The following is a 22,299-nucleotide window of genomic DNA, read 5'->3' as shown; positions in this document are numbered from 1 at the left end:
TATTGTAGACGTTGTTAGTATGATGTATGCCTCATCCATCCATGGTATATACAAGCCAGGAAAATAAATAAATGGTCAACCAGATTATTATCAGGGAATCGCTGCTTTAATATTAAAAACCAGGGAGGCAAAGCAGTGAGATGTGTCCTACAGAAATGCCAGCAGCTCTCTACACAGATCTGATCAGGCTCTTTAATTTTTCTTCAGTAAAGGGGAAGACCCACTATTAACCCCTTAATGACCGGAGCTTTTTTTTTTGTTTTGTTTTTCGCTCCCCTCCTTTCCGCTCACAGGAATTAAAGGATTGTGGAAGGGGACAAAAATGAACATTTTACTTTCTTTTTTTAACACAAATGTTAACCCCTTCATGACCTGGGGTATTTTCGTTTTTGCGTTTGTTTTTCGCTCCCCTCTTTCGCTCCCTTTTTTTATTTTTCCATCAGTATGGCCATGTGAGGGCTTATTTTTTTGCGGAACGAGTTGTACTTTTGAAAGACACCATTGGTTTTACCATGTCATGTACTAGAAAACGGTAGGTTCACTAAATGCTAAAACTGACCTGCCATTGTGATTCTCCAGGTCATTATGAGTTCATAGACACAAAACATTTCTAGGTTATTTTTTATCTAAGTGGTGAAATTTTTTTTCCAAACTTTGCTAAAAAAATATATATTGCACAATTTTCCGAGACCCGTGGCGTCTCCAATTTTCATGATCTCGGGTCACGGGAGGGCTTATTTTTTTTGCGCGTCGAGCTGACGTTTTTAATGATATAATTTTGGTGCAGATACGTTCTTTTGATTGCCCGTTATTGCATTTTAATGCAATGTTGCGGCAACCAAAAAAAACCCCATAATTCTGGCGTTTTTTTTTCTCGCAACACCGTTTAGCGATCAGGCAAATTTTTTATTTTTTTTTTATTGATCGGGCGATTCTCTACGCGGCGATACCAAATATGTGTAGGTTTGATTTTTTTATTTTTATTTTGAATGGGGCGGAAGGGGGGTGATTTAAACTTTTATATATATTTTTTTTTTAAACATTTTTTTCTAACCTTTTACCATGTTTCAACAGCCTCCGTGGGAGGCTAGAGGCTGGCATAGCCTAATCGGCTCAGCTACATAGGAGCGATCATCAGATCGCTCCTATGTAGCTGAACTACAGCATTGCTATGAGCGCCGACCACAGGGTGGCGCTCACAGCAATCTGGCATTAACAACCAAAGAGGTCTTCAGGAGACCTCTCGTTGTTATGCCGATGCATTGCTGACCCCTGATCACGTGATTGTGGTCAGCGATGCATGCCTTTCTAGCCCGATGGCCGGAAGCGCTTGTTAAATGCCGCTGTCAGTTTGACAGCAGCATTTAACTAGTCAATAGGCGCGGGTGGATGGTGATTAAACCTGCTGCTATTGCAGGCACATGTCAGCTGTACAAAACAGCTGACATGTCCCGGCTTTGATGCGGGCTCACCGCCGGAGCCCGCATCAAAGCGGGGGTTCTGCCATCGGACGTCCTACTACGTCCGATGGCAGAAAGGGGTTAATATGCATATATGAGGTTAATCTGCAGGTTAATAACGTTCTGAAGCCATGTGGCCACAGCACTGAGAGCCCCACTGCTGGAACTAAGTTAACTTTAATCCTCTTGATAGGTCCCGGCTTTCTCGTAATGGCATGGCTACAGTCACCGCTCAGTACATGGTGAGCAGCAGCTGTAATCCCTTCCCAACACTGACTGACAGCCGGCTGTGCACTGATTCACTGCTGAGCTGGCTGTCAAGTTAATACCAGGGCGCAGTTACAGCTGCCGCTCACAGACTACTAAGCAAAGACTGAACCCGCGCATCTTGCTGGAAAGCTAAGACTGCCGGGAAGGACAGTTAATTTCTTCCTGTCAGCGGGGCTCTGTGCTGTCACCACACAACTTCAGAACTAGATTAACCTTCAGATTAACCCCATATCTGCAGAGAAACAGTGTTTTCATGTTTCCCTTTAAGAACTAATACACTAAACAAGGACGACAATAGATTGTCAAGTTGTAAGTTTTCCCCAAGAAACCCCCTACACCAGGTCCAGTAATGATGTATATACAGTTTGTGGAGGGGCGCCTGACCTCCCGCTGACTCTCCATCCACATGTCAGTGGAGTGAAAGATTTGGCCGGTTTATTTCAGACGGCCGATCCTTATGCTCTCAAGGAGATTAGCTATTGCCAGAGGAGACAGCAGCTCTCCGACCACAAAAGCTCCCAGCCGAGTGTTCCTGTGTATGGGGGGCAAGTGTTACAATGTCATTGGCTCTGTCCATTATAGGAAGTCATCACTGGAGTAGAAGTGCATAGACCATCATAGCACCTGAAGCAAAGAGTACCCTAACTGGGTTTTCTTGTTTTGTTTTATTTTTTGTACCTTTGGGAGCCTGAATAATTTTCAGACTTGGTGTGTGCATATTAAAATCCAAGGTAGAAAATAAAAAAAGATATTAAACGTCAATACCTATATATTTTGAAAATGCCACTCAACACTTTATATACACAGGCACCTTAAAGGGAATGTCCACATTTGACCTATCTAAACTATTACTATGGGCATACAGGCTACAGAATGCTAAATACAGTCCTACCTGTGTGTCTCATATCAGATGTATTGTTGTGGAGAAATCAACTTTTATCACTTTACAGTGGGGCAAAAAAGTATTTAGTCAGTCAGCAATAGTGCAAGTTCCACCACTTAAAAAGATGAGAGGCGTCTGTAATTTCCATAATAGGTAGACCTCAACTATGGGAGACAAACTGAGAAAAAAAAATCCAGAAAATCACATTGTCTGTTTTTTTAACATTTTATTTGCATATTATGGTGGAAAATAAGTATTTGGTCAGAAACAAAATTTCATCTCAATACTTTGGAATATATCCTTTGTTGGCAATGACAGAGGTCAAACGTTTTCTGTAAGTCTTCACAAGGTTGCCACACACTGTTGTTGGTATGTTGGCCCATTCCTCCATGCAGATCTCCTCTAGAGCAGTGATGTTTTTGGCTTTTCGCTTGGCAACACGGACTTTCAACTCCCTCCAAAGGTTTTCTATAGGGTTGAGATCTGGAGACTGGCTAGGCCACTCCAGGAGCTTGAAATGCTTCTTACGAAGCCACTCCTTCGTTGCCCTGGCGGTGTGCTTTGGATCATTGTCATGTTGAAAGACCCAGCCACGTTTCATCTTCAATGCCCTTGCTGATGGAAGGTTTGCACTCAAAATCTCACGATACATGGCCCCATTCATTCTTTCATGTACCCGGATCAGTCGTCCTGGCCCCTTTGCAGAGAAACAGCCCCAAAGCATGATGTTTCCACCACCATGCTTTACAGTAGGTATGGTGTTTGATGGATGCAACTCAGTATTCTTTTTCCTCCAAACACGACAAGGTGTGTTTCTACCAAACAGTTCCAGTTTGGTTTCATCAGAACATAGGACATTCTCCCAAAACTCCTCTGGATCATCCAAATGCTCTCTAGCAAACTTCAGACGGGCCCGGACATGTACTGGCTTAAGCAATGGGACACGTCTGGCACTGCAGGATCTGAGTCCATGGTGGCGTAGTGTGTTACTTATGGTAGGCCTTGTTACATTGGTCCCAGCTCTCTGCAGTTCATTCACTAGGTCCCCCCGCGTGGTTCTGGGATTTTTGCTCACCGTTCTTGTGATCATTCTGACCCCACGGGGTGGGATTTTGCGTGGAGCCCCAGATCGAGGGAGATTATCAGTGGTCTTGTATGTCTTCCATTTTCTAATTATTGCTCCCACTGTTGATTTCTTCACTCCAAGCTGGTTGGTTATTGCAGATTCAGTCTTCCCAGCCTGGTGCAGGGCTACAATTTTGTTTCTGGTGTCCTTTGACAGCTCTTTGGTCTTCACCATAGTGGAGTTTGGAGTCAGACTGTTTGAGGGTGTGCACAGGTGTCTTTTTATACTGATAACAAGTTTAAACAGGTGCCATTACTACAGGTAATGAGTGGAGGAAAGAGGAGACTCTTAAAGAAGAAGTTACAGGTCTGTGAGAGCCAGAAATCTTGATTGTTTGTTTCTGACCACATACTAATTTTCCACCATAATATGCAAAAAAAAATGATAAAAAAACGGACAATGTGATTTTCTGGATTTTTTTTCTCAGTTTGTCTCCCATAGTTGAGGTGTACCTGTGATGTAAATTACAGACGCCTCTCATCTTTTTAAGTGGTGGAACTTGCACTATTGCTGACTGACTAAATACTTTTTTGCCCCACTGTATATAATTAACCTCTTCCAGGCTCTGGGGAGGACACTGCCTGGAAGAGAACTCTGCCTCCAGAGATTATTCTACATGTAGGGGAGTTACCAGTGTGAGACAAGTAACTAACACAGAGCAGGAGAAATTAAATGTATCTTCTTGCAAACACATTTTTTGCTTCTCTCTCAGCTCTGCTGTACTGTAACAATATGGCAGTCCTGTCTGCCTGTGAGATGGAAGCGGAAGCTCAGAGGAACTTGCAGATATGTCAGTTATCAGGAGAGCAGAAATTACACATCACACTGGTAACCACAAACATCCTGAAAATAGACTATCCGACTGCCAAATGTTTCTTGAAGCTAATGGGATTCCCTCTGAGTCTGTATTAACCTTTTCCCGACCCGAGGTCGGTACCCCCAGCAGTGAGCCCTCATCAAAGCTGGGACATGTGAGCTGTTTTGAACAGCTGACATGTGCCCGCAATAGCGGAGGGTGGAATCTCCAGAAACGCGTTGAGATTCTTACCCATATGGTTCGTGCTGAAGCTGGACATTCTTTTCTTTTTTGGACTTTATACACCTGGACACAGCGGGTCCGTGCTCCCGAAAATTGGTTTATGCATCACGGGTGAGCTGGCTTATTTTTCTTAATTTTAAATCACACAAACATTGCAGGGTTTGGGTATAAAAAACGTATTAAATTCTTTGATTCCATCCACACAGGACTAAATCTGTCAGGAGGATTTATGACTCCCTACAGAATCTGAAGAATCTGCTCTAAAGAAGTTGAGGGCACCAGGCCTCTGATCTTACTTGGATATTGGGACTATAATAATTAATAATAATTATTATTTATATAGCGCCAACATATTCCGCAGCACTTTACAATTAAGCGGGGACATGTACAGACAATAAATTCAGTATAAGTTAAGACAATTTAAACAGTGACATTAGGGGTGAGGTCCCTGCTCGCAAGCTTACAATCTACAAGGAAATGGGGGGACACAATAGGTGAAAAGTGCTTGTTATTTCAGGTCTGGCAATTATAATAAATAGGGATTTTCATATGAAGCTGCATGATCCGGTCATCAGCCCGTGTGTTTAAGTGCAATAGTCAAGTATCAAGTGCAGTTATCGTGTGCATGGAGGGTGTGGAGACAGATGAATAGTAGGGTGCAGATTCAGAATAATATTTGGAAGGAGGGGACAGGACAAAGTTAGTTTACTGAGTAGTTGATGTGGTAGGCTTGTTTGAAGAGATGGGTTTTTAAAGCGCGCTTGAATAGGTCGGGACTAGGTATCAGTCTGATCGTCTGGGGAAGTGCATTCCAGAGAGCTGGCGCAGCAAGAGAGAAGTCTTGGAGACGGAGGTGCGAGGTTCGGATTACGGGGGATGTTTGTCTTAGGTCATTTGTAGAACGGAGGGCACGTGTAGGGCGATAAACGGAGATGAGAGAGGAGATATAAGGCGGTGCAGAACTGCGGAGAGCTTTGTGGGTGAGAGAGATGAGTTTATACTGGACCCTGTAGCGAATGGGTAGCCAGTGTAATGACTGGCACAAGATGGAGGCATGGATGAAGCGTTTGGACAGAAATATGACCCTGGCTGCCGCATTCAAGATGGATTGGAGAGGAGAAAGTTTGGAAAGAGGGAGACCGATTAGAAGAGAGTTGCAGTAGTCCAGACGAGAATGAATAAGAGCAACAGTAAGAGTCTTAGCAGTTTCAAAGGTGAGAAAAGGTCGGATTCTGGAGATGTTTTTAAGATGCAGGTGACAGGAGCGAGTGAGTGATCGGATATAGGGAGTAAAGGAAAGTTCGGTGTCGAATATGACCCCAAGCCAGCGGGCATGCTGTTTGGGAGTTATGGTTGAACCCTCCAGGGTAATTTCGATGTTGGGTAGAGTGAGTTTAGTAGAAGGGAGAAACACAAGTAGTTCAGTTTTGGAGAGATTTAGTTTCAGATAGAGGGAGGACATGATGTTGGAGACAGCAGACAGACAATCCTTGGTATTTTGAATTAGGGTAGGGGTGATGTCGGGGGAAGAAGTGTATAATTTGGTGTCGTCAGCATAGAGATGGTACTGGAACCCAAATCTGCTGATTGTTTGTCCAATAGGGGCAGTGTATAGAGAGAAGAGGAGGGGGCCCAGGACTGAGCCCTGCGGAACCCCGATAGTAAGGGGATGAGGAGAGGAGGAGAAGAAGAGGAGCTGGCAAAAGATACAGTGAAGGAGCGGTCAGAGAGGTAGGAGGAGAACCAGGAGAGGGCTGTGTCCTTGAGGCCTATGGAGCGGAGCATGGTGAGAAGGAGCTGGTGATCCACAGTATCAAATGCGGCAGATAGATCCAGGAGAATCAGCAGAGAGCAATGACCTTTGGATTTAGCTGTTATTAGGTCATTAGAGACTTTAGTGAGGGCAGTTTCAGTGGAGTGTAACGAGTGGAAACCAGATTGTAAGGGGTCAAGAAGAGAGTTGTCTGAGAGATAGCGGATTAGACGGGAGTGGACCAAGCGTTCCAGGAGTTTAGAGATGAAGGAAAGGTTAGAGACAGACTATAAAATTTTTACATTACTAATCTAATCCAATTAAGGATTCAGTCTCTGAGCAACTACAAGATTATCTTATTTTCCACACTGAGAGCACTGGTAACCACTACACATCACACTGGTAACCATTACACATCAGACTGGTAACTCCTCCTTCATGTACAATAATCTCTGGAGGCAGAGTTCTCTTCCAGGCAGCGTCCTCCACAGAGCCTGGAAGAGGTCATTTATATAAAGTGATAAGTGTTATCCACAACAATACATCTAATATGAGACATAAAGGAAGGACTGTTTTCAGCAGTCTATCACCTGTATGCCCATATTAATAGTTTAGATAGGTCGATTGTGGTGACAGATTCCATTTAATACAATTTTGTATGAAAATGTAATTTTTTTTTGTTAAAAGAAATGCGTAAACATTGATATCTGTGGCTAAAAGTTTGATCCAAGCATAAAAGTAGACCTAGAATACCAGCATAAAGTAGATGTCTGTCATGTGTGGAATCCATAAAACACCCCCACCCCCCACCCCACTGTCTATAAGAGCCTCTCCATTCTTTTACAAACTTACAGAAAGCTATTTTTTTTTTAAATGGTTGATTTCAGTTCTCAAGTGCCTTTCATGAGCCAATATGAGAAGCCCCAATTTTAAGAGTGCACCCCTTATACTATTCAAAAAAGTATTTGAGGTTTAACCCTTCAGATGCTTCACATAAAGACAAAATGGAAAGAAATGATGAAAAATTTCAATTTCCCACAATTTAATAATTTACCTAACTCTACATATGCGGTCGTGCTCTACTCTTTCGGCACACGGGGAGCGCATTTGACTGTAGGAGTGCAAATTTTGCTGCATTGATTTTCATTTGCCGTATTGCATTTGCAGAGCCCATGAGGTATTTGTAAAGAGACTTTCCCCTCCCCAGAAGAGACCCCATTCTGGAAACTACTCATTTTATAGCTGGAGTTGTTGAATGATATTAAACATGTTAAGTTAAACTTATTTTATAATTTATTTTTCTATTCGCCACGACAGCACCCACGAGAGAGGGGATCCGCCCCTAGGAACAGGAAACCTACAGAGAGATAAAAGGGGCGGCCCCCCCTCGCTCCTCAGTTGGTTTCCTGTTCCTAGATGGGAAACCCTCAGAGAATCTCTGGAAGTTATGGAAGAGGAAAGCTCGTCTGGATTGCCGCCTGTACGTCTTTGCTGAGCGGCAGGGGCTCCAGAGCGAGTGTCAGAGACAGGGGAAGGTTCCTGCTGGCTCCCCCCTCTTCTGATCGCATCAGAATGGATGTTCAGAGGCAACAGTCTCCCTGCTGGGAGAAGGTTGTAGCGCTCCACCGCGGATGGCAGAACGGCACGGCCGGTGAGTACCTGCATTGTGGGCTTGCCCCTCGATAATATCTTGTGGGCATCAGCATTGTCTCCGGTGTGCGGATAGCAACGGAGCACCTTCCTCCTCCATGGCGGTGGATTCGGCCGCATGGAGAAAGTTGTCGCACATGTGCGGTATGGTCGGCGTCCCGGAAGTAGTTCTTTGAACTTCCGGGGGCGCGGGGTCAGACTGGCGTTTCCTGTGTGGACGCCATTGAATGCAGCTGCGGTGGACGCAAAGACTAAAGCCTAATGAAATGGGTAAAAAAAAAAAAGGGGGGAAGGTGTGTGTGTGTGTGTGTGCTCTCCGGTGCCATAAATTACAGCGCAGCTGTGCAGAGGGTGCGTCAGCATGTCGTCCCATGAGGAGGTCTGTGAGCGCCCTATGGAGGAGGTGGTTGCACCCAGTGTCACTGTTAGAAAAAGAGGCAGTGGATTATCTAAAGGCGACTCCACTGACAAGTCAGGAAGGAGATCGTCCCATAGCACACCCCAGGCCGAGCAAAGGAGCCGAGACCCGGTATACAAGTATACTTCAGGGTGAGTGTTTTTGTATAGCTCGATGGAAGCTTATGCGGTTCCCCTCCTTATGTCTTAATAGGCGAAGAGGACTGGGAAGACCAAGCACAAACAATGTGCAATATGTACTGAGCCCTTACCTGACTCTTACAGTAAAAAGCTATGTCAGGCTTGTATAGAGAACACACTGCGGCAGGAAGAGTCCGTTAAGATGAACGAAATACGTCTTATGATTCGGGAGGAGCTTCAGAGTTTAAAAGGAAGCAGTCCATCCATAAATAATGAAAGGAGAGTTAGCAGAGCATCCTCGCCTAAAGCCGACACGTCAGCAGAAAGCGGGGAGGTTGAGTCAGATGTCTCTCAGTTATCGGGTTCATCAGATGAGGAAGACTATGTCTGCTTTCCTACGGATGGCATAAATAATCTGGTTAAGTCAGTAAGGAGTACTATGGGGGTTTCAGAATCTAAAGAACCCCAGACCCAGCAGGAGGTGATGTTCGCGGGTCTTTCTCAAAGGAAGGGCCATGTATTTCCGGTAAACTAGGCTATAAAGGACCTGGTCAAGAAGGAATGGAGTAAAGGTCAGAAGGGGTTTGTGCCAGTGTCCTGTAAGAGACGCTACCCCTTTGATGACGAGGACTTGGCCACCTGGGCTAAAGTGCCGAAAGTTGATGCAGCTGTAGCATCTACCTCTCGCCGCTCTTCTTTGCCAGTAGAGGATGCGGGTTCTTTGTCTGACCCAATGGACAGAAAATCTGATGCGCTGCTAAAGAAGTCATGGGAAGCCTGTTACTGCTTTTAAGCCAGCAATTTCAGCTACATGTACTAGTAGATCCATGTTGGTCTGGCTGGAACAACTGGATCAGAATATCAGGAGTGGCGTCTCCAGAGAGAAGTTACGGGCCTCCATTCCATTGATTAAGGGGGCTGCGGCATTTATATCTGATGCCTCAATAGACTCTCTCCGCCTGGCGGCTAGATCAGCAAATCTCTCAAATACGGCTCGTCGAGCATTATGGCTAAAGAATTGGAAGGGAGACGCCCAGTCCAGGGCTAAATTGTGTGCCATACCCTGCCAGGGTGAGTACCTCTTTGGATCTGTCATGGATGACATACTCACTAAGGCGGGCGAAAGGAAAAAAGGGTTTCCTAATCCCTTCATTCCTTCCTACAGAAGAGAGTTCAGGAAGCCACCATTTGGAAGGAAAGGAGGCTTTAAAGACCGTTGGAGTAACAGGGAGTTCAGGCAGAAGGGCAATCTGTTCAATAAGCGTCCCTTCAGACCAGCGGATAAGTTCCGTGAACCCTATTCCACCAGTGGGCGGTAGACTACTACAATTTGTGGATAAGTGGAGAGAGATAACGGCCAATACATGGGCCTTAAATTTAATTTCGTCAGGTCTCACTTTAGACCTCATCCGGACACCTCCGGATTCTTTTCTTCTTACATCCCTAAAATCCAGGCTGCAGCAAGAAGCACTGGAAACTGAAATCAAGTCTCTTTTGTCCAAACAAGTATTAATAAAAGTTCCACCATCTGAAATAGGAAAGGGTTTTTATTCTCCCTTATTTCTAATAACTAAGCCTGATGGGTCCTTTAGGACTATATTTAATTTAAGGAAGTTAAACACCTTCATAAAACCTAAAGCCTTTAAAATGGAGTCCATTCGATCAGCCATTAAAAATCTATTTCCCAACTGTTACATGGTGGTGCTGGATCTTAAGGATGCTTACTACCATCTGCCTATACACCAGTTACACCAGCAGTTTCTCAGGTTAGCAGTTGTATTAGATGGTCAGGTTTGTCATCTGCAATATAGGGCAATGCCCTTTGGCCTATCTTTGGCTCCGAGGGTCTTCACTAAATTATTGTTAGAGGTAATGTCTTTTCTGAGGTTAAAGGACACACTAATCATCCCGTATTTAGATGATCTTCTAATAGTGGGTAGAGACTCCCTACAGTGTGAACAGAGATTGGAAGAGGTAGCCGTTTCATTACAATCTCTTGGTTGGATTATTAATTGAGAGAAATCGAGACTCCGGCCTGTTACATGTCAGAAGTTCCTTGGCCTCCTTTTAGATTCGGTTGATCAAGTATGTTGCCTGCCAGATAGTAAAAAGACCTCCATAATTGATAAAGTGAACTTAGCAATCAATAGGCGTAGTATGACTTTGAGAAGCGCCATGTCGTTGCTGGGGTCTTTAACTTCTTGTATTCCTGCAGTTGAGTGGGCACAGTTTCATACCAGGCAGCTGCAGAGATTTATATTACAGGAGAATATTGAGAATCAGGGTCGTTTAGATCAGATAGTTTTTCTTCCAACAGAAGTGGTACACTCCCTCACATGGTGGTTAGATTGGGGAAATCTGTCAAAAGGAGTCCTGTGGGTAATCACTCCTTCAAATATAGTTACCACAGATGCTAGTCCTGAAGGTTGGGGAGCACATTTTCGAGATCAGATGGTCCAGGGACTCTGGTCCAGATCAGAGTATAGTGATTCTTCTAACGTTAAAGAGTTGAGAGCTGTATATTATTCCCTGCTCCACTTTCTTCCTCAGCTGCGAGGCTGGCACACAAGGGTCCTTTCCGACAACACCTCTGCGGTGGCCTATCTAAACCGGCAAGGAGGTACACGGTCAGTCACTCTTATGGAGGTGGCGTCAGACATCATAAGGCTAGCCGAAGGTCATCTGTTGTCCTTGTCAGCGGTACACATAAGAGGGGTAGACAACTTTCAGGCCGATTTTCTCAGTCGTCATACTCTTCATCAAGGGGAATGGATGCTCAACAGGAAGATTTTCAAAATGATAACAACTCGATGGGGCATGCCTCAAATAGACTTGTTCTCAACAAGATCCAATCGACAGGTCAGGATGTTTGCCTCCCTGTGCAGGCTGGACAATCCAGACATATTAGATTCCCTTCAGGTACCATGGACATTCGACCTAGCATACGCATTTCCCCCATGGAATCTATTGCCCATGGTGATAAGGAAGATACGAGAGGAAGGGGCAATAATTCTGCTAATAGTCCCCTTTTGGCCCAAGAGGCCATGGTTTTCATGGCTCAGCCATGTCAGTGACAGATCCGTGGATTCTGCCTCTGGCCGACAACATGCTGTCTCAAGGTCCGTTTTTCCATCCTCAAGTGAAGGGCATGAACTTAACTGCCTGGAATTTGAAAGGCAATTACTAAGCAGGAGAGGGTTTTCTAGTGGATTGATAGATACCCTTATGAAGAGTAGAAAGCCTTCTACCACCAAAATTTATGTTAGAGTCTGGAAAAAATTTCTTCAGTTTCACACTACACAAATTTCTTCAGAGGTGCCTATATTTTCAATACTGGAGTTTTTGCAAAAAGGACTAGAATTGGGACTTTCAGTTAATACTTTGAAAGTTCAGGTCTCAGCGTTAGGAGCCCTCTTCAGTTATGATATCGCAGGTGATAGATGGATATCCCGTTTTATATCTGCATGTGAACGGTCGAAACCAATAAATATTCCACAGGTGCCCCAGTGGGATCTATCTTTGGTCCTGGATGCATTGACACAAAGCCCGTTTGAGCCTATTCATGCAGCCTCATTAAAGAACATTTCATTGAAAGCAATATTATTAGTAGCTTTGGTATCAGCTAGAAGAGTGAGTGATCTGCAGGCGTTAGCAATCGATCCTCCATACCTATCTATAACACCTGATAGAATAGTTTTGAAAACAGATCCATGTTACCTACCTAAGGTGGCCACTAGTTTTCATAGATCCCAGGAGATCCTATTACCTACCTTTTATAAAGACCACTCATCTCCAGAGGAAATAAGACTTCATACCCTAGATGTTAAAAGGACTATTTTAGCCTATTTAGAAAGAACTAGGGACTGGAGGAAGAGTAGGGCCCTGTTTGTGTCTTTTCAGGGTAAAACCAAAGGATCCAGAGTCACGAAGGGGACGTTGTCTCGTTGGATCAGAGAAGCCATAGTCTTGGCCTACAGGACCAAAGGAAGAGATCCTCCAATGCATGTGGGGGCTCATTCTACAAGGGCCGTATCAACTTCCTGGGCAGAAAGGGCGAACGTGCCAATAGAGCTCATATGTAAGGCCGCAACTTGGGCTTCACCGGGCACCTTTTATAGGCACTATAGATTAGACCTATCTGCTGCTTCTGATCTAACCTTTGGGGTTTCGGTTCTTGACTCAGTTAACCCTCCCAATCTATAGTCTCTGAAAATCTCTCGTGGGTGCTGTCGTGGCGAATAGAAAATACCGGATTACGTACCGGTAATGCTCTTTTATAGAGCCCACGACAGCACCCATTCACATCCCTCCCTTTTCTTGTATAGTTGCACGTGGTGCTTTTTTGGTGAGGTGTAAATATTAGAAAGATGTAGTATAAGGTTGTAAATATGTATGTATATATGTATATATACCTGAACCTGTTAACTAAAACCTGGCGGCGGTTCCTCCTATTCTCTGTAAAACAACTGAGGAGCGAGGGGGGGCCGCCCCTTTTATCTCTCTGTAGGTTTCCTGTTCCTAGGGGCGGATCCCCTCTCTCGTGGGTGCTGTCGTGGGCTCTATAAAAGAGCATTACCGGTACGTAATCCGGTATTTTTTCCACAAGAAACTTGTAACTCTTAGTTTTCTTGGACTTCACTGTGCTAGGACTTTTTTTTTGCATGATGACCTGTAGTATTAGTATCATTTTGGGGTTAATAAGACATGTTTCAGTATTTTTTTATTTAAATTTTTAGTGATCATAAAACAGCGATTCTAGCTTTGTTTCTTTTTATGGCGTTTGCTTGGTGCAATAAATGGTGTCCTCATTTTAAAGTTTGGGTCCTTTATGGAATCTGTTTTTTTTTGTGGTGTTCACTGCAAAATCTAGGTGAAGTTTTTTATGGTTTGGGTTGTTCGATGCGGCAATGCCAAATTTATGTTTCTAGTAATAAGGGACTTAAATAGACATTTCTTTTTCTTCCTTTGTCTTTGTTTCTACACTTTTTTCTTTGCTGGTTTGATACACATCTATTCTTAAAAGGAGACAATCAATCACATATCATCTCCCCTGCCCCTGCTGCAGCTTCTTAGCAACTTTTTTGTTGCATTTTAATGGGTGAAAAACACTGAAAGAAAAATGCTGCAGATTTAAAAAATGTAAAAAAAAAAATAATTGGTTAAAATATGAAAGGAAAAAATAGTCGTATGAGATTACTGGAATCTCATTCATCTTGCTGGTACAGTATGACGCAGATTTTAATTTAACTTTTTTTTAAAAAAAACCACATTGAAAATTATTGTAGATAGGGGCAAAATTGTTTGGTGAATTGGAACGCGCGGGGTTAAAATTTCGCCTCACAATATAGCCTATGACGCTCTCGGGGTCCAGACATGTGACAAAACATGTGCAAAATTTTGTGGCTGTAGCTGCGACGGTGCAGATGCCAATCCCGGACATACACACACACACACATACACACACACACACATACACACACACACATACACACATTCAGCTTTATATAGTAGATTTTCAAAGTACAAGCAAACATATACACTTCAAGCACTGATTAGGCTAGAATGTGCAGCCATCAGTCAGGATTTGGCCCCGAAGCTGATATCCAGATACCAGGGTGAACTGTAGAGGTTCTGAAAAATAAGCCAACTCTGTAAATATTGGGGCTTTGCACAAACTTGATATATTGGTCAATAAAAGTTGTAAGTTTTGGAATGCTGATAATAGAAATTTCTGACTAATAGATGTAAAGATAGCACATAAACCTCTATTGTGTGTAACTCAATGAGGTAAGGAGAATTTTCTTTCAAATATAAATATTTTTATTAACAAACACAAATTACATACGGTAAGAGTACCACAAACCAAGCAGGTTTAAATGGGAATGTAACCAGGTAATTAAACAATAGCTATATTATGCCCCCGTCAGAACAAATACCATATATTTGAGGCGGCAGGCTGGGGCTCCAGGTTTTCACTAGCTTTATGTAAGTTTATTATTCATACTCTGGTCCATTTTTGCTTATTTTTCAGCTGGGTAACTACTTCGGTGGTAGGGATATAACACATGGCACATGCCATTATATAAAATAGAGAAAAGAAAAAAAAACTTGTTTTCTAATGAAAACCCTGCCTTGTACAGCCAGCTGTATTTGTAGCGATCTGGGCTAGGTTTACTCCCCCGGCTCTTAAAGGGCCAAAATCCCTTTCTCTCCTATATTTTTGCAACTTTGCACAAGATTTGTCTATACTAAATGTGTGGAGATATATGGTATTTGTTCTGACGGGGGCATAATATAGCTATTGTTTAATTACCTGGTTACATTCCCATTTAAACCTGCTTGGTTTGTGGTACTCTTACCGTATGTAATTTATTTGTGTTTGTTAATAAAAATATTTATATTTGAAAGAAAATTCTCCTTAGGGTATGTTCACACGTTCAGGATTTCCATCCTTTTTTTTTCAGGACAGTTTTTTTTAAAAACTGCAGCTCTTGGCAGAAAACGCAGGTCCTTTTTTTGTCCTTTTTTGATGCGTTTTTTGATGCGTTTTTTTATCCTTTTTTTATGCAGTTTTCTATGCAGAGACTGTGTGTTTCCTAGGAAGCTTTTTAGGGCTAAAATGGCTGAAAATACCCTAACCCTAACCCTACCCCTAACCCTACCCCTAACCCTACCCCTAACCCTAACCCTACCCCTACCCCTATTCTAACCTTAGTGAAAAAAAAAAAAAAAATTCTTAATTTTTTTATTGTCCCTACCAATGGGGGTGACAAAGTGGGGGGGGGGTGTCATTTACTATTTTTTTATTTTGATCACTGAGATAGGTTATATCTCAGTGATCAAAATGCACTTTGGAGCGAATCTGCCGGCCGGCAGATTCGGCGGGCGCACTGCGCATGCGCCCGCCATTTTGCAAGATGGCGGCGCCCAGGGAGAAGACGGCCGGACGGACACCGGGACGCCGGGTAAGTATAAGGGGGGGAGATTAGGGCACGGGGGGGGCATCGGAGCACTGGGGGGGGGGCATCGGAGCACGGGGGGGCGGGATCGGAGCACGGGGGGGCAGCCACACTCCGCCCACGCACTTCCGCCCGCTCCCCCGCACTTCCTGCTGCAGCGGTTCTGCACATCAAATCGCAGTAAAACCCGCAGATATATTTTTGATCTGCGGGTTTTACTGCGATTTTGACCTCACAATGGAGGTCTATGGGTGCAGAACCGCTGCGGTTCAGGAAAAAGAAGTGACATGCTCCTTCTTTTTTGCCGCAGCTATTCTGCGCGGCTTTTTAAACGAAATTACGGACCATGTGCACAGCAGTGACTGTTTTCCATAGGGTTACATTGTTATGTACCCTGCATGGAAAACTGCTGCGGAACCGCAGCGGCAATACCGCTGCGGTTCCGCAGTAAAAAACGCACTGTGTGAACATGGCCTTACCTCATTGAGTTATACACAATAGAGGTTTATGTGCTATGGTGAAATTTGGAGTAAAACTATATGAGATCCCCTGGTGTATAATAGATGTAAAGACTCTGAAGCAGCAAACTTTGGGGAAAAACAAAATTGGTCTAAAAATATTTGGCCATGACTGTAGTCATTGATATGTCAAATGGACGGAAAGATCTATTTGTTTTGCACAAGGATTGTTGGGTGGTTATATACTGAGGGAAGCAGAGGAAGTATTAAAAACTGGTAGAATGAAACATTAGAGGGACGGCTGTAAACAGACAGCTACACATTTCACCGACTCATTGAAGTCACGTCATACATCCAGTGCACTTGAACTGTCCTGTAAATCTCTGAGCTGCAGAAATATGTAGCATTCAAGAGGAAATATACTGCTATCCAAACCCTCCATTCTCAAGGCTCTGTGACTGTGTACGCTATATATATATATATATATATATATATATATATATATATATATATATATATATATATATACACACACACACACTGTATTTCATTTTTATTTTTATATATATATATACACACACACACTGTATTTCATTTTTATTTTTATAACATTTTTGTCTTTTGTTGTACTTGGGCGGCTACACCTGTAGGAAACCACAGTAGATGTGCTGATGCAGTTTCTGGTAATTATTGCTTTTCACCGTTAGGGAGTCTTTCAAACCGGCGGGGAACATTGTGTTCCCCTGCTGGAGTTTTTCTTTTTAACTTGCCAACTCTCATATTTTGGCCTGAGAATGTGGAATGATTAGGTGAGATTTGAGCTGTCATTTCTCTCCCATCACAAACCACTCATCATTTCCTCCTGGCTTTGGCAATCAGTGGCAAGATAAAGTGCAGCCTTTGCTCCTCTACACACTGCTTGTACTTTCACATATCGGATGAGTTTTTATTACATTGGTCTTGAATTATGGTTGAAACTATCCACCAGGAGAATTGGTGTTCATTTCTAAATGGCGGTCGTCTTGCTCCTTTACATGCATTGTATGACCTTATAAAACTGAGATGGAAGGGACAAACCTACAAAACAACCTCCTAAAGTGCTAGTCAGAAAAGCACATCTACTGCAGCATTGTACCTGGTATATCTTCCTTCAACTACTGGTGGCAAGTGGCTTCATGAAAAATCAATTTTTTAACTCTAAATTTAGTTTTTCGGTGTATTTAGACCATTATCAGGAGGTGAGCGGGGCTCTGAAATCACATCAGCTGAGTCGCATGCGCAGTCAGACGGTATCGTCCAGTTGTAATATTCTAGGACTGTTGGGTGAAACCCGCCGGTTAGCAAACGACCAGGTATCGGTAGACACGGTCACCGGCTGCACTCGCCTCCTGATGTAGAGCAGAGCCGGCGTGATATCACTGACCCTGGTCAGCTCAAGATGGGGATGTGAGCTCTTCTGTGCAGGGCTGCTTACAAGATTCACCATTTTGAGATGTGCTCTTCATACCTTTTTGCTAGACCTGGAGCTAACGCACCAAGCTGGCAGACAGCCGCGAGCCACAATTCCTGGGACCGCGAGCCACATGTGGCTCCCGAGATTACAGGTTGGGGACCCTGCGGTAAGCCAAACAGACGACTCAATTTCCCTGACTCTGACCCCACAGCACTGGTCACTACTGAGCATGTACATAAAGTGCAGCACAGATTTATCTCCGTTAGATCAGGAACAGAACAGACATAGGACATTTCAGAACTTCCTCAAATTTGTATGAAAAAATGTACATCACATCCTGCATTGTACCCAATTTATTATATATTTTAGGAGTCGGTCCATTTTATTCCATCTCTGACTTCACGAAAATGGACACTGACTCCCAACTCCACAGCCCTGGAAGGCAGGCATGTTTTTCTTTAAGCGGTGCCCTTGTTTCAGCAGTCTGTATGCTGTGTGGGAATGATCACACTACAGACTCTTGATTAAGTGAGTTCAGCAAGTATGCTGGCAGCTTGTCCGCTATATGTACTAGCCATGTGTCACCAGGGGCACGAAGTGCTGACAGCCCACCCTGTCCAAAAAAATCAGTGCCAGTCATTGAAACAATCTTACTGTAGTTGCAGCAGTGTAAATATTACCTAAAGTAAAAGTGGTTCTTTTCAAGGGCAGATTTCCTTCCAAGTGGCAAGATCCTCAGTGTGATACTGTGCAGGGCTGACATTAAACTGAGCCGACAGAACTGCAGTGCTGGCTGACTCCAGGCATCTATCACCCAAATTGGTAATTTCAGTCTGCTTGCATAACTCCAGGGCTCAGAAGCAACTCAGCACTTTTCCTGCACTCGTCCGACATGTTACATCTCTTGTGTTTTGCTTTTGTTCTTACAGCCATCTCTTCCTGTCTTGTATACACTGTCCAGCCAGGCCACTCATGAAGCTGTTCATCTGCTCTGCAGGATGTTGGTCTTTGATCCAGTAAGTATTTTTGCAGCTCACTACAGATCATTGATCGGCTTGTAGTGGTCACTTTATGCACTTTTTGAATTGATGTATGGTCGTAATGTATCCCTAAACACAGCTTTATAGTGTTCTGCTTAATGACAAAAGCATTATAAACCTGTTCCCCTTCAAAATTGTAGACCTCTTATATAGTACGGGGCACTACCTGTAAAGAAGAGGGGGCTGTTGCAGTCTCCCACTGAGCCATTAAGTTCTGACTACCTGGCAGCTTTTATTATTGTTATGTTAGCGGTTTAGGAACGGTATTTTTGATAGGTTTCCTTTTGAACATTAGACACAGATTGCATATTTGGTGACATTCCCTTTTTACAGCACATTAGGTAATTTGTACTAGGCTGCAGATAATGCTTTTGTTGTCATGCACCCTAATGGCCGAAATGAGAAAAATCTTCACTAAATATTTGTGTAGTCTGAACCCCTCTATTATCTGCGTGCAGTGGTTTGCTCCAGAGCACATCTTTACCAAATGACTGCATCCTTGTGGAACAGACCATCTCACAACACTACAGGAGGGGTTCTGACTACAATAAGAAACAATGAGTGATTATTAATACAGGCAGAAGTTTGATCCAGAAACAGTATATTGCGTTGTTCTACTGAATCCTCCATATGTGGTGTAAATGTTTATTTGTAAATTTCCACAAAAATCCAGATTTTATTTTAGCTTACTAGGAACTTTGTCCGAAAATTGACTTTTCTAAAAATTGTAAAATTTCCCGCAAATGGTACCCACTTTTAAAGTGCCAGTTACTGGGTCAAAAGTGGGTATTTTTTTCTCTAATTTTGCTCCTGCTGCTCCCCTGAGTATTCAGTCTTTTGATTTTAGATCGGCTATATGGATCCAGGGATATGGGCCTTTTTATTTTGCGCTAATTTAGATGTTCTTTTCTGACGAGGCTCTGGATTCTTTAGGGGGTGTCATTAGGCTATTCTGCATTAATAACCTTAGTAATTACTATAAAACACAGTATATTCAGGGAGGTGTTGGCAATTAAGAGCAAAATTGGCCACTTTTGGCTTAGTGACAGGACCTCTTTAAGAAGGGGAGGATGACGGCGACAGCCACTAATGGATTTTGCACCTCTGGCTTTTGTAATGAGATATTTCTGAAAATTTAAACCAAATGACTGGAGAACATCCTGAAACCGAAGTTTAGTGACCCCCTGGACATTAGTGCAATCATGCTCCTTTTACTTACAGATAGTCTACCTATAGAAATAGACTGCTGTATTGAAATATAAAATGGTAGAAATTCTGTGTGCAGCCGGTCTCTGAAGTGCTAGAACACCAGTGTATTCTCTGACGTCCCTGAGCTATGTAAAGTAACGCTTAGCCCGGTGTACAAGGGTCATGTGCATTATCCCCCATGCAGGGTAAATAGCTAACCATTAGTCCAGTTAGGAGAATCTAAGAAACACAAGCTAGAAATTGTTCCCTATAGAACAGCCTGTGGACAGCGTCGTCCTCCTAGGGGCACGCTCTTAATTTTTCTATTAAAGGGGGCCACAGCATGACAGGCTTAATTCTCATTATGTAATGCTCGTTTGGTGTGGATTGAGCGCCCCCTTGTGGTTTGTGCCATTAATGTAAGCTCTTCAGTAGTGAACATGTCATTTGTTTATTAATCATCCATTAAACTTCCAATATGATAGAGATTGGAGTTTATTTGTAAACAGCAGGTGAAGTAACCAATTTTTAACTTAATATGTTTGAAATTCTGACCAGATGTCTGTAACAACCCATCCAATCCACAGGGGCAAAGAAATCAAACCATAGAGGTCCATAAATTAAGTTGTGTGTAGTAATGAGAAATAATGCAGGGAAAATGTATTGGACACATGAAGAAAGAGGTGCAAAAAGCCATGGAAAATTATCACAATCTGTCAGTAATTCAACGATACTCCTTAGACCACAGTCCAGAGCCTCTCACCTAGCCAAATTAGTTCTCATGCTTCGCACTGACGAGGGCCAACAGCCCAAAACTCCGTGTCTGCGAATTGAGATACTAATTTGGCTTTTATCCTAAGTCATATTGCACGACTCGTTAAAGGGTTGATTGTGACTTGTAGGATCGCTACTTCCAACAGGTGGCGCCATAGAGTTTAAGTCCTCTTTTTCTCAGAAGAGGCAATTTGCATAGTAATTCGAAAAGAAATTCTGCCACTTGATGAAAACTAGCTGGTTCAACTGATGGTCATTAAAAAGGTCTCATTAGCTGCAAGGTGCCACATAGGAAACATCTTATGGGTAAAACCAGAGAGCAGTCTCAAGACCTTCACAACCTTATTGTTGCAAAACATACTGATGGCATCGGTTACAGAAGAATTTCTAAACTACTGAAGGTTCCAGTGAGCACTGTTGGGGCCATAACCTGGAAGTGCAAAGAACATCATTTCACCATAAACGAGCTACGACCAGGTGCTCCCCGCAAGATTTCAAACAGAGGAGTGAAAAGCATTATCAGAAGAGTTGTCCAAGAGACATACTGATAGGGAATTTAGATTGTGAGCCCCATCGGGGACAGTGATGAATAATGTGTGCAAACTGTAAAGCGCTGCGGAATATGTTAGCGCTATATAAAGATTATTATTATTAAGAGCCAAAAAACACTTTTGTAGAGCTACACAAAAACCTCAAATCAGCAGGTACAATTGTTTCAAAGAAAATGCAGCCTCCATAGCCTATATGCACACTCATCACGCTAAATTCCATTTCTGAACAAAAAGTATGTTCAAGTACGTGTTAAAGTTAACTCAACATTTACACAAGCCTGTGAATTACGGGGAGAACGTAGCCTGGTCAGATGAGACCAAAATTTAACTCTTTGGATGCCATAATACACACCATTTATTAACACAGAAAAAAGGGCAAAAGAATGCAGCAAACCTACTTATTTAAGATAAATGCAACACAGATACAAAATACTGATGAGACAACCACTCACAACATACCAATTCATGGATGCGGCAATTGCTTAGTATTAAAATTGCACAGGAAGTAGGCTTGTATATGGTGCTGGTCACACACAGGTAGTGCAGTATCTGGCTTACAGCCTATTAGTGATGCTCATACTGTTATTGCTGGACAGCCGGCCTAATCTATTTAAGTGCACCCCATGAGGACGTACACCCTACACCCTTTTTATTCAGGCTGCATCCTGAATAAAAATATAACGTGCAAAAAAAATATAATCTATATTGGCGGCATTGTTCGCAAACTTGGCAATCTGTGTCAAACATTTTCATATTGGCGAGTCCCTACATTATAATATACACTGTTTGGAGGCCAAAAGGTGGTGCATATCACACCAAAAACACCATACCAACAGTGAAGTTTGGAGATGGGGATGTCATGGTGTGGGGCTGTTTTCTGCAGATGGCACTGGCAAACTTCATATAATTGAAGGACGGATGAATGGACAAATGTACCAAGACAATCTTGATAAAAATCTGCTGCCATCTACTAGGATGGTGAAGGTAAAACGAGGGTCAACATTTTAGCAAGACAATGATCCCGAACATACAGCCAAGGAAAGAATAGCTAAAGCCAATAATGAAGTGAGGCTTGCAAGGGAAACCAAAGGCAGTAAAAATGGATTTTGGGGGTATGTCAAAAACAAAAGAAAACTCAAAGATAATATAGGATTTTTA

The 22,299-nt window shown here is 43.0% G+C and overlaps 1 protein-coding gene across 1 annotated transcript in view; it reads left to right on the top strand.

Moving 5' to 3' along the window:
* NLK (nemo like kinase) overlaps positions 1-22,299 on the top strand; it is a 203,239-nt gene that overhangs the window by 170,935 nt on the left and 10,005 nt on the right. Inside the window, exon 8 of the mRNA XM_069761294.1 lies at positions 18,518-18,604. Within this exon, the coding sequence (XP_069617395.1) occupies positions 18,518-18,604 (87 nt within the window). The remainder of the gene's footprint in view (positions 1-18,517; positions 18,605-22,299) is intronic.

Source organism: Ranitomeya imitator, chromosome 3 (genome assembly GCF_032444005.1).
Source record: "Ranitomeya imitator isolate aRanImi1 chromosome 3, aRanImi1.pri, whole genome shotgun sequence".
Lineage (NCBI taxonomy): Eukaryota > Metazoa > Chordata > Amphibia > Anura > Dendrobatidae > Ranitomeya > Ranitomeya imitator.
The sequence above is the reverse complement of the archived record's forward strand: the minus strand, read 5'-3'. Positions and strand labels throughout refer to the sequence as shown.